General features: G+C 41.8%; 1 protein-coding gene across 1 annotated transcript; it reads left to right on the forward strand.

Moving 5' to 3' along the window:
• The first annotated feature begins 2356 nt into the window (after positions 1-2356).
• fut10 (fucosyltransferase 10) lies at positions 2357-13533 on the forward strand. The gene is made up of 4 exons (XM_021601644.2): positions 2357-2629; positions 3327-3606; positions 11644-12479; positions 12838-13533. The coding sequence occupies exons 1-4, from the start codon at positions 2522-2524 to the stop codon at positions 13060-13062; spliced, it is 1449 nt and encodes a 482-aa protein (XP_021457319.2). The 5' UTR covers positions 2357-2521; the 3' UTR covers positions 13063-13533.

Here is a 13533-nt window from a genome sequence, read left to right on the forward strand (position 1 = left end):
TGATTCTGTGCTTCCAACTTTGTGGCAACAGTTTGGGGAAGGCCCTTTCCTGTTTCAGCATGACAATATACCCGTGCAAAAAGCGAGGTCCATACAGAAATGGTTTGTCGAGATCAGTGCGGAAGAACTTGACTGGCCAGAGCCCTGACCTCAACCCCAGTGAACATCTTTGGGAGATATTTGATCTCCGATTGCAGGCCAGGACTAATCGCCCAACATTAGTGCCCGACCTCACTAATGCTCCTGTGGCTGAATGGAAGCAAGTCCACGCAGCAATGTTTCAACATCCAATGGAAAGCCTTCCCAGAAGAGTGGAGGCTGTTATGGAAGCTAAAGGGGGGACCAACTCCATATTAATGCCCATGATTATGGAATGAGATGTTCCACGAGCAGGTGTCCACATACTTTTGGTCATGTAGTTTAAATTAAGAGGTGAAGAGGTCAGCTAGGACACTGGACAGATATAAATAAACAAGTGAAGAGGTCAGTTAGGATACTGGGAAGATGTAAATATTTTGGTGAAAAGGTCAGTTAGGACACAGAAAAAAAGGATGTCAATTACCCCTCCCATTCTGTTACTGTTAAGTAGAAGACATTACATCAAACACATTTTAGAGTTCAATCAGATTTCATGCCATGAGTAAAATTAGAGTGTACATTTGCTGAAAACTGTTGATTGTGTAAAATGGTTTGTGCTTTTCCCAGCATTTGTTTTGTTTATTCACTTTATTTATATCTGTGGTCTCACACCTCTCATTTTCTGACAGTCTCTTCTTAAAGGTAAACATTTGACAGAATACACATGAACAAATACCTATACTGTATAAAGAAAGACTAGATCTCTGGACAGTATTTTTCTCATCTCACGTTTCAGGTGGACCTGTTTCGTATTATCAAGGTTTTATTTAAAAATTATTTGGGATTTAGAGTTCAATAGAGGAAAGGAGAGAAAGGGCTCTATTCAATCCGCCAAGCTGAAGATCCGCTTTATAGTGCCATTGACAATTAAAGGCAACGTTCCCGTGGTCGCGGAGACCGTATTCAAGGTCAACGATGCATATGTTGGCTCGATCGGAAATGACTTGTTATGTTAACGCTGTTAAAACGTTAAAATGTTAACGCTCCTCTTCCGCGATACTTTGGCTCTAAGAGGGAGACATCTGGAGCAGACAAAGAAAACAATTTCACATGTACAAAAGGCCTACATAAAGTGAGAAAAATGTGAAAGAGAAGGTGAAGGTCTTGTAAAGAACCAACCCACACATGGACTGATTAAATCTAAAGTGGACACTAGGTAGGTCTCCAAATAGATTGGTGTAGCAGATTGGATCTGTGAAAATCACTCATCAGCATGAAGTGTTGCCCCTTGATCCATTCAAGAAGGCCATTTCCATAGTGAGATGGGTTGGGACACTTTAGGAGGTCCTGATTTCGAGTCGTGGTATGAGCTGAATCAGGGGGAAGCGGTACTCGCTAAGCAAGCATTGTGGCATCCTTAACATGGGCACTGGAGCAAATGTTTAGGCTGAAAAACAACATCTTGCACCCGGAAAGTAGTGCAATATATCTACTGTAATACAACTAAATGTAATTTTTCAGGATTTTTACCAACATTTCATAGTAGGCCCTATCATACATCCGAGTTATGTATTTGTCCTCACCCCCCAAAAGCATAAATCGATCAATAGAGACACCTTTATGTAAAATGACTTACAATTATAAGCCTCATTTAATGTATTTGTACTATTTCACGCAAATTTATATTCATGTATGTATGTTGATGTGTTCATTTAGCCTGTTGCACAAGCATATCAGTCTCCTAGGATGTCTCTGATTGATGGAATGGTATAATAACCAATGAGATTTGGGACCTCCCCTGATGTTTCTGAAGCTGCTGAGGGAGCTTTATGAACCTGAGCCGCGGTGCACCGGTATATGGCCCGTGATGTGAGTGGCCAAAAGCGGTGAGGGAGGAGCGCCCTTCTCAAATGCAACAGTAATCTGCACCGCTCGGTTAGGTTGTCAACAAGGCAGCATGGTACATCTTCCAGAAACATACAATATATATTTTCTGTGAAATATATGGTAGAATGTTCAAACTAGTTTTCATTGGGAAGGCAGATAAAGCATTTTTTTTTTTAAAAGCAATCATTCTTGAATGTGAAAACACAGATTCCTACTCATTACTCAACATGCCTAATATAGCCTAGGCTACATTACTTTTGTTTTGAGCCGATTTCTCGAGTGGATTTTGAACTGGGCACCTAGCTCACACCCAGGAGGCAGCCGGGTTCCAAAACGAATGCTATAATTTTTCAAACCGTTGATAACCCAGGCCAGATAATCGAATCCCCTCATTGTCAACACAAATATGGAAAATGGCCGCGTGCATCCCCGCTACTTCAAAACAAGCTATTCACTATTAACAATACAATTAAACAATTTTAAATAATTTTTAGAAACGCCACTGAACAGGGGGACATTTGAATATGAGTTTTAGCAAGTAGTTTTTCCCTCCGTGATGCTCAATAGTCGAAAGATGGCAAGACTTTCAATAGTTTCTTTGAGGAAACTTTTTGTTTTCTTCCTCTGCCTATCAGCTGTACTTTTCCTTCTGATTACTCTGCAGGTATTTATCGTTACAGTGACAATGAACGAAAAGTATCGAGGTCGAATAGAAACACTGTCAGTTGTACACGACAGTAGTGACCTTTTCACGCCAATGGTTTCCACCGTTGTGAAATGTATCAATTTTTCTCCAGAGCTCTAGGAGTGCTTACATTGTGTCTTCAAGAACGTGGCACTATATATAATAACAAACGCTTTGCACGCCCACATTTGCATATAGAGAGTTGTGTTGATTCCTATCTTTTGTTTGCAGGCAGAAACGCAATATATTCCATCCCCAATCTCTGTTCCTAGGTCTGTTTGGTCTATCTGACTAATACTGGGATGAAAACTAGAATCTCTTTCACCTCTGGTATTTCCTTATCTTTTCCCACCTGGTTAACCATCTCAATCCCATATCAGTAACTGGTATATTCCAGAAGGCATGTAATTAGATGTCTATTGGTATTTTGAACTCATTAATTTAGCTATACATGCATTATTGTATGTATTATCATCATACCTTTGTGGGGTTTTACTGTCAGGCTGCATGTGTGTGTTTATGCTGAGGTTCATGTTATTGCATGCATTGCACATCTTCATGAAAATGACCCCAGCAGGAATCGTTCAAAATCCATATACTTCCTAAACAGTGTGGTGTCAAAAAGGTGGTCTACATTTCCCAAAAGATACTATATATATTTTCTGTCTTTGCATAGGTGGTGGTGGAGCTTGGTCAGTTTGAAAGGACAGTACACATCCTCCCTCCAAGCGACCTACACGAGTCAGGCTGGAGACATCGTTTACATGGTAGCGGACTGTTGGCCAGTGAGAGAACCTCCCCTGGGGGTCCGGAGGGACATTACCCTTACATTGTATGGTGGTCCCCACTAACAGGAGAGATTGGCCGACTAGGAGAGTGTGGGACAAACAAGTGCTTCTTCACCATCAACAGGACCCTCTACTCTCACCCATCTACACAGGCATTCCTTTTCTATGGTGAGACTTTTATTTTTTTTCATTTGTTGAAACTATAGGAACATCTGAAAATGAGAAAATGTACAATGTGTGGGTCTGTATAGTTCCTGAAGTTATGTGTAAATCATTATCTTAACTTGGTATGGTGTTTGATATAGATTAATTGTTTGTTTTCATGATACTTAGCCTAGTTGACAAGAGGCTTGAAGGAGGACAAGATGTAGTACATTGTTACAGTCAAGTGAAAACTGATTAGGCCATCTTTGTTGTGGTGTAATCATCTACATGGATGGTTTGTTATACCATTAGCATCCTCTGATTCTTCAATTGATGTCATACGGGACAGTCAGGATGGAACCGGGTTTTTTGATTTGAGTAAACATAATCAAATGTACACTAGAGGGAGCCATTGTTGTGTAGGTCCAAGCTGAAGAGAAGGCCCTGGTATTGCAGCTCTAAGTAACTCTGTTGGTTCAACTGTTTCCAAGTAAATAGTTTACCCTAGAGCACCTTATTGCGAAACAGTGATTGGTGATAGATAATATTTTCATATCCTGTAGGCCTGCCTTATGTGTATAGCTTTAAAAACTCTTGATGGAATTGCCATGCAGTTTAATGTATGTTCAGAATCACATTTGGTTCTTACCTTGGTTCTAACCATCATTTTCTTAGAGTGAACTATAGAGTTATATGTATCCATTTGCATTGTGTACATCCATATGCTTATTATTGCAGTAATATTAACCTTCTCATTGAGGATTTCCGATATACAGTACCAATCAAAAGTTTGAACACACCTACTCATTCAAGGGTTTTTCTTTTTTGTACTATTTTCTACAGTGGTGAATAATAGTGAAGACATCAAAGCTATGAAATAACACATATATATCATGTAGTAACCAAAAAAGTGTTAAACAAATCGAAATATATTTTATATTTGAGATCCTTTAAAGTAGCCACCCATTGACTTGATGACAGCTTTGCACACTCTTGTCATTCTCTCAACCAGCTTCATGACGAATGCTTTTCCAACAGTCTTGAGAGACTTGTTGACTGCTTTTCCTTCACTCTGCGGTCCAACTCATCCCAAACCATCTCAATTGGGTTTGCGGTCGGGTGATTGTGGAGGCCAGGTCATCTGATGCTGTACTCCATCACTCTCCTTCTTGGTCAAATAACCTTTACACAGCCTGGAGGTGTGGTTTGGGTCATTGTCCTGTTGAAAAACAAATTATTGTCCCACTAAGCGCAAACCAGATGGGATGGCGTTCGCTACATACTTCCTTAATGTTAGAACAGCACAAGCTGTTGTTGACAAATAGACACATCTTATCAGACGTAGCTGCTCTGTCCTGCCGAAACACGGAGAAGCCAGACAGCTCTGTATTATCCGCATCGTCGTTCAGCCAAGTCTCTGTGAAACACAAGGTATTACAGTTTTAATGTCCCTTTAGTCTTAATCGTAGATCACCCAGACCTCCACCCTCTGTATTTCCATCTTCACGCAAATTACGGAGATTTGGGCTTGGTCTCTGGGGAATTTTATTTAAAAACTAAAATATTTAACCTTTATTTATTAACTAGGCAAGTCAGTTAAGAAAAAATTCTTATTTACAATGACAGGGGCTGGGATAAAAAAATAATAATAATAAAAAATAAATAAATATATATATATATATAAAAATAGGACCAAACACACACTTCATTCATTCACTGCCTAGAAGGCCAGCATCCCAGAGTCGCTTATTCACTGTTGACCTTGAGACTGGTGTTTTGCGGGCACTATTTAATAAAGCTGCCAGTTGAGGGCTTGTGAGGCACCTGTTTCTCAAACTAGACACTCTAATGTACTTGTCCTCTTACTCAGTTGGACACCGGGGCCTCCCACTCCTCTTTCTATTCTGGTTAGAGCCAGTTTGCGCTGTTCTGTGAAGGGAGTGGTACACAGCGTTGTACCAGATCTTCAGTTTCTTGGCAATTTCTCGCATGGCATAGCATTCATTTCTCAGAACAAGAATAGACTGACGAGTTTCAGAAGAAAGTTCTTTGTTTCTGGCCATTTTGAGCCTGTAAACGAACCCACAAATGCTGATGCTCCAGAAACTCAACTAGTCTAAAGAAGGCCAGTTTTATTGCTTCTTTAATCAGAACAACAGTTTTCAGCTGTGCTAAATGATGAACTTTGAATAGCTAACACAACGTGCCATTGGAACACAGGAGTGATGGTTGCTGATAATGGGCCTATGTAGATATTCCATTTATAAAATCAGTCGTTTCCAGCTGCAATAGTCATTTACAACATTAACAATGTCTACACTGTATTTCTGATCAATTTGATGTTATTTTAATGGACAAAAAAGTTGATTTTCTTTCAAAACAAGTGACACAAAACTTTTGAATGGTTGTGTATATCTTATTATTACTGTAATATTAACCTTCCCATTTAGGATTTCCTATATATATCTAATTATTACTGTAATATGAACCTTCTCATTGAGGATTTCCTATATACACTGCTCAAAAAAATAAAGGGAACACTTAAACAACACAATGTAACTCCAAGTCAATCACACTTCTGTGAAATCAAACTGTCCACTTAGGAAGCAACACTGATTGACAATACATTTTACATGCTGTTGTGCAAATGGAATAGACAACAGGTGGAAATTATAGGCAGTTAGCAAGACACCCCCAATAAAGGAGTGGTTCTGCAGGTGGGGACCACAGACCACTTCTCAGTTCCTATGCTTCCTGGCTGATGTTTTGGTCACTTTTGAATGCTGGCGGTGCTTTCACTCTAGTGGTAGCATGAGACGGAGTCTACAACCCACACAAGTGGCTCAGGAAGTGCTGCTCATCCAGGATGGAACATCAATGCGAGCTGTGGCAAGAAGGTTTGCTGTGTCTGTCAGCGTAGTGTCCAGAGCATGGAGGCGCTAGCAGGAGACTGGCCAGTACATCAGGAGACGTGGAGGAGGCCGTAAGAGGGCAACAACCCAGCAGCAGGACTGCTACCTCCGCCTTTGTGCAAGGAGGAGCAGGAGGAGCACTGCCAGAGCCCTGCAAAATGACCTCCAGCAGGCCACAAATGTGCATGTGTCTGCTCAAACGGTCAGAAACAGACTCCATGAGGGTGGTATGAGGGCCCGACGTCCACAGGTGGGGGTTGTGCTTACAGCCCAACACCGTGCAGGACGTTTGGCATTTGCCAGAGAACACCAAGATTGGCAAATTCACCACTGGCGCCCTGTGCTCTTCACAGATGAAAGCAGGTTCACACTGAGCACATGTGACAGATGTGACAGTCTGGAGACGCTGTGGAGAATGTTCTGCTGCCTGCAACATCCTCCAGCATGACCGGTTTGGCGGTGGGTCAGTCATGGTGTGGTGTGGCATTTCTTTGGGGGGCCGTTCAGCCCTCCATGTGCTCGCCAGAGGTAGCCTGATGAGAGATGAGATGAGATGAGATCCTCAGACCCCTTGTGAGACCATATGCTGGTGCGGTTGGCCCTGGGTTCCTCCTAATGCAAGACAATGCTAGACCTCATGTGGCTGGAGTGTGTCAGCAGTTCCTGCAAGAGGAAGGCTTTGATGCTATGGACTGGCCCTCCCGTTTCCCAGACCTGAATCCAATTGAGCACATCTGGGACATCATGTCTCGCTCCATCCACCAACGCCACATTGCACCACAGACTGTCCAGGAGTTGGCGGATGCTTTAGTCCAGGTCTGGGAGGAGTTCCCTCAGGAGACCATCCGCCACCTCATCAGGAGCATGCCCAGGCATTGTAGGGAGGTCATACAGGCACGTGGAGGCCACACACACTACTGAGCCTCATTTTGACTTGTTTTAAGGACATTACATCAAAGTTGGATCAGCCTGTAGTGTGGTTTTCCACTTTAATTTTGAGTGTGACTCCAAATCCAGACCTCCATGGGTTGATAAATTTGATTTCCATTGATAATTCTTGTGTGATTTTGTTGTCAGCACATTCAACTATGTAAAGAAAAAAGTATTTAATAAGAATATTTCTTTCATTCAGATCTAGGATGTGTTATTTTAGTATTCCTTTTATTTTTTTGAGCAGTGTACATCACCTTCTCGTTGAGCATTTCCTATATACAGTGGGGCAAAAAAGTATTTAGTCAGCCACCAATTGTGCAAGTTCTCCCACTTAAAAAGATGAGAGAGGCCTGTAATTTTCATCAAAGGTACACTTCAACTATGACAGACAAAATGAGAAGAGAAAATGAAAAATGAGAAAATGAGATTTTTAATGAATTTATTTGCAAATTATGGTGGGACATAAGTATTTGGTCACCTACAAACAAGCAAGATTTCTGGCTCTCACAGACCTGTAACTTCTTCTTTAAGAGACTCCTCTGTCTTCCACTCGTTACCTGTATTAACGGCACCTGTTTGAACTTGTTATCAGTATAAAAGACACCTGTCCACAACCTCAAACAGTCACACTCCAAACTCCACTATGGCCAAGACCAAAGAGCTGTCAAAGGACACCAGAAACAAAATTGTAGACCTGCACCAGGATGGGAAGACTGAATCTGCAACAGGTAAGCAGCTTGGTTTGAAGTAATCAACTGTGGGAGCAATTATTAGGAAATGGAAGACATACAAGACCACTGATAATCTCCCTCGATCTGGGGCTCCACGCAAGATCTCACCCCATGGGGTCAAAATGATCACAAGAACGGTGAGTAAAAATCCCAGAACCACACGGGGGGACCTAGTGAATGACCTGCAGAGAGCTGGGACCAAAGTAACAAAGCCTACCATCAGTAACACACTACGCCGCCAGGGACTCAAATCCTGCAGTGCCAGACGTGTCCCCCTGCTTAAGCCAGTACATGTCCAGGCCCGTCTGAAGTTTGCTAGAGAGCATTTGAATGATCCAGAAGAAGATTGGGAGAATGTCATATGGTCAGATGAAACCAAAATATAACTTTTTGGTAAAAACTCAACTCGTCATGTTTGGAGGACAAAGAATGCTGAGTTGCATCCAAAGAACACCTACTGTGAAGCATGGGGGTGGAAACATCATGCTTTGGGGCTGTTTTTCTGCAAAGGGACCAGGACGACTGATCCGTGTAAAGGAAAGAATGAATGGGGCCATGTATCGTGAGATTTTGAGTGAAAACCTCCTTCCATCAGCAAGGGCATTGAAGATGAAACGTGGCTGGGTCTTTCAGCATGACAATGATCCCAAACACACCGCCCGGGCAACGAAGGAGTGGCCTAGCCACTAAGAAGCACTTCAAGGTCCTGGAGTGGCCTAGCCAGTCTCCAGATCTCAACCCATAGAAAATCTTTGGAGGGAGTTGAAAGTCCGTGTTGCCCAGCAACAGCCCCAAAACATCACTGCTCTAGAGGAGATCTGCATGGAGGAATGGGCCAAAATACCAGCAACAGTGTGTGACAACCTTGTGAAGACAGAAAACGTTTGAAAACGACAGAAAACGTTTGCCCTCTGGCATTGCCAACAAAGGGTATATAACAAAGTATTGAGATAAACTTTTGTTATTGACCAAATACTTACAGTGCCTTGCGAAAGTATTCGGCCCCCTTGAACTTTGCGACCTTTTGCCACATTTCAGGCTTCAAACATAAAGATATAAAACTGTATTTTTTTGTGAAGAATCAACAACAAGTGGGACACAATCATGAAGTTGAACGACATTTATTGGATATTTCAAACTTTTTTAACAAATCAAAAACGGAAAAATTGGGCGTGCAAAATTATTTAGCCCCCTTAAATTAATACTTTGTAGCGCCACCTTTTGCTGCGATTACAGCTGTAAGTCGCTTGGGGTATGTCTCTATCAGTTTTGCACATCGAGAGACTGAAATTTTTTCCCATTCCTCCTTGCAAAACAGCTCGAGCTCAGTGAGGTTGGATGGAGAGCATTTGTGAACAGCAGTTGTCAGTTCTTTCCACAGATTCTCGATTGGATTCAGGTCTGGACTTTGACTTGGCCATTCTAACACCTGGATATGTTTATTTTTGAACCATTCCATTGTAGATTTTGATTTATGTTTTGGATCATTGTCTTGTTGGAAGACAAATCTCCGTCCCAGTCTCAGGTCTTTTGCAGACTCCATCAGGTTTTCTTCCAGAATGGTCCTGTATTTGGCTCCATCCATCTTCCCATCAATTTTAACCATCTTCCCTGTCCCTGCTGAAGAAAAGCAGGCCCAAACCATGATGCTGCCACCACCATGTTTGACAGTGGGGATGGTGTGTTCAGCTGTGTTGCTTTTACGCCAAACATAACGTTTTGCATTGTTGCCAAAAAGTTCAATTTTGGTTTCATCTGACCAGAGCACCTTCTTCCACGTGTTTGGTGTGTCTCCCAGGTGGCTTGTGGCAAACTTTAAACTACACTTTTTATGGATATCTTTAAGAAATGGCTTTCTTCTTGCCACTCTTCCATAAAGGCCAGATTTGTGCAATATACGACTGATTGTTGTCCTATGGACAGAGTCTCCCACCTCAGCTGTAGATCTCTGCAGTTCATCCAGAGTGATCATGGGCCTCTTGGCTGCATCTCTGATCAGTCTTCTCCTTGTATGAGCTGAAAGTTTAGAGGGATGGCCAGGTCTTGGTAGATTTGCAGTGGTCTGATACTCCTTCCATTTCAATATTATCGCTTGCACAGTGCTCCTTGGGATGTTTAAAGCTTGGGAAATCTTTTTGTATCCAAATCCGGCTTTAAACTTCTTCACAACAGTATCTCGGACCTGCCTGGTGTGTTCCTTGTTCTTCATGATGCTCTCTGCGCTTTTAACGGACCTCTGAGACTATCACAGTGCAGGTGCATTTATACGGAGACTTGATTACACACAGGTGGATTGTATTTATCATCATTAGTCATTTAGGTCAACATTGGATCATTCAGAGATCCTCACTGAACTTCTGGAGAGAGTTTGCTGCACTGAAAGTAAAGGGGCTGAATAATTTTGCACACCCAATTTTTCAGTTTTTGATTTGTTAAAAAAGTTTGAAATATCCAATAAATGTCGTTCCACTTCATGATTGTGTCCCACTTGTTGTTGATTTTTCACAAAAAAATACAGTTTTATATCTTTATGTTTGAAGCCTGAAATGTGGCAAAAGGTCGCAAAGTTCAAGGGGGCCAAATACTTTCGCAAGGCACTGTATTTTCCACCATCATTTGCAAATAAATTCATTAAAAATCCTACAATGTCATTTTCTGAATTTTTTTCTCATTTTGTCTGTCATAGTTGAAGTGTACCTATGATGAAAATTACAGGCCTCTCTCATCAAAAATTACAGGCCTCTCTCATTAATCAGCCACAATTGGTGGCTGATTAAATACTTTTTTGCCCCACTGTATGTCTTATTAGAGTATATTAACAGCTGCTCCTTAACAGCTTCTACCCCCAAGCCATTAGACTGCTGAACAATTCATCAAATGGCCACCCAGACTATTTACATTGACCCCCCCCCCCCCACCTACATTCATAGTCACTTTACCCCTACCCCCTGTATATAGCCTTATGTCATTTTTTACTTTATTTTATTTAGTAAATATTTTCTTACTCCATTTTGTGAACTGTATTATTGGTTAAGGGCTTGTAAGTAAGCATTTCACGGTAAGGTCTGTGACGAATATAATTTGATTTGATAATAACCTTCTCATTGAGGATTTCCTATATATATCGACAGCCTGGAAGAGGACAGAAGTGCACCCAATTTAAGAAGATATCCGAGACACATTGATTTGTACATTTCTGATGACAACAAAATACCTGGCATCTCCTATTATAAACACTGCAAGGCAGAAAGACATACAACTGTTACTTCATCATTGTTCAGATCCCAGAGTAATATGTCTGTCATCTCAGACAAGATGAGTAAAAGGAAGAATATAAAACATATTTTATGTTAATCTACTTTACGTATTACTTATGTAATTAGCAAAATGGTCAGCATTGCATTCGATGTGCTGACCTTTCACATTCAAGACATATAAACTCTATACTAATGTCTCCCCTTTCCAACCTTCTTGAATTAAACCAGGCACCGATTTCAACATCGAGAGTCTTCCTCTGCCGAGGAGAGAGCACCACCAGTGGGCCTTGTTTCACGAGGAGTCGCCCAAAAACAACTACAAGCTCTTCCACGAGCCCGTCATCACTCTCTTTAACCACACGGCCACCTTCAGCCAGCACTCGCAGCTGCCCCTCACCTCCCAGCACCTGGAGAACCTGGAGGTCCTGACCTCCCAGACCTACCTGGTGTCCCTCAACCAGAAGAACGAGCTGAGGAAAACACTAGCCCCGGTGGTGTACGTCCAGTCAGACTGCGACCCTCCGTCGGACCGGGATGCCTATGTGAGTGAGTTAATGAAGCACATCAGGGTTGATTCCTATGGACAATGCCTCCACAACAAAGACCTGCCTTCCCATCTGAGGGACTCGATTGCCATGGAGGAGCAGGCCTTCTACCAGATCCTGGCCCAGTACAAATTCATTCTGGCCTTTGAGAACGCCGTCTGTGACGACTACATCACCGAGAAACTATGGAGGCCTCTCAAGCTTGGGGTGGTTCCTGTGTATTACGGTGCTCCCAATGTTCGGCAATGGCTGCCGAGCAACAGTAGTGCGGTTGTAGTCGACCCAGACGAGCCCCCTGAAAAACTGGCTCTGTATCTGAAGAGACTAGATGAGGACGACGAGGAGTATGCCACTTATCTGGAGTGGAAGTTGAAGCGTGAAGTCTCCAACCTGGAGTTGGTAAAGGAGCTGAAGGAACGCCCATGGGGTGTCCAGGATCTGACACAGGAGAACTACATAGATGTGTTTGAGTGCATGGTGTGCAGCAGGGTGTGGGAGAACATCGACAGACAGAAAAAGGTAACAAGAACTGAACTGTTTTATTTGTGACATCTAATGATAAAGTTGCCAATTCCTTTGGACTACAATTTACTTGGTGTGTCAATGGTTTGACAATATGATTAGTTTGACTGTAAATAGTTGATTATACAGAATCTTAATTTGGATCCCCATTAGCTGACTCCATCATGACAGCTAGTTATCCCATGGTCCATACACACAATACAAAATACATTCGGCTTTAAATGATAAACATTACAAGACTGTAACACAATATTGTGTTAATAATAATACTATTCAAGCTAGTATGAAATAGACCTGCACCAGTATTGTGTTTTTCTAGTGTGCCAATATAGTAACATTTCTGCTTCCCAAACAGGGCCTTGTTCCTAAAACCTGGCAAGCAGAGGGAAACCACCTAAAGTGTCCACTTCCGAGGGTATTTGACTTTGCTTCAGGCCCTAGAAAGCGGACATCTTTGCGAGGAATTTGGACGGCCAGTTACGAGCAGTCCAAGAAAGAGGCTAGGGCATTGCGTCACTTGGCTGAGAGGAACAAGAATTTCACTGTGGAGCAGTACTGGAAGGAAGTATTCACTGACTAAAACCCTACTAACACTAAAACACTATAATTCACATAGAAAAGACCCTTGTTGTGAAACAGTATCATTCTTCTATGGCCACCCAGTGCTTTGGTGGTGGTGTGTCAAAGTTCAGAAGCACTATGAAAATGACAATGGTCCACATATGATGACTAATGGTTGAACATGACAATCACACAATAACCTTTGATCAATATATTTCATATCCTTAATATTTCAAAAGCTTGCTGTATAGCTATTGAAATCAACCATAGTTTTGACGACCAAAAAATAAAAAAAATGTGATTGATTCTAAAAGTGAGAGAATGTCTGGTCTTTCTAACGAAACCTTCCTTAAACCAAATTCCTTCAGGAGTCTACACCTCTGTCACGTTCAGGAATTACCATACAGCTTTTATCTTGTTTTTATTATGTTTTTACGTTAACTTTGCATTGCATTTTTTTTTACTCTATTAAAACGGTCATAAGAAAACA

This window comes from Oncorhynchus mykiss, chromosome 5, assembly GCF_013265735.2.
Source record: "Oncorhynchus mykiss isolate Arlee chromosome 5, USDA_OmykA_1.1, whole genome shotgun sequence".
In the NCBI taxonomy this organism is placed as follows: Eukaryota; Metazoa; Chordata; class Actinopteri; order Salmoniformes; family Salmonidae; genus Oncorhynchus; species Oncorhynchus mykiss.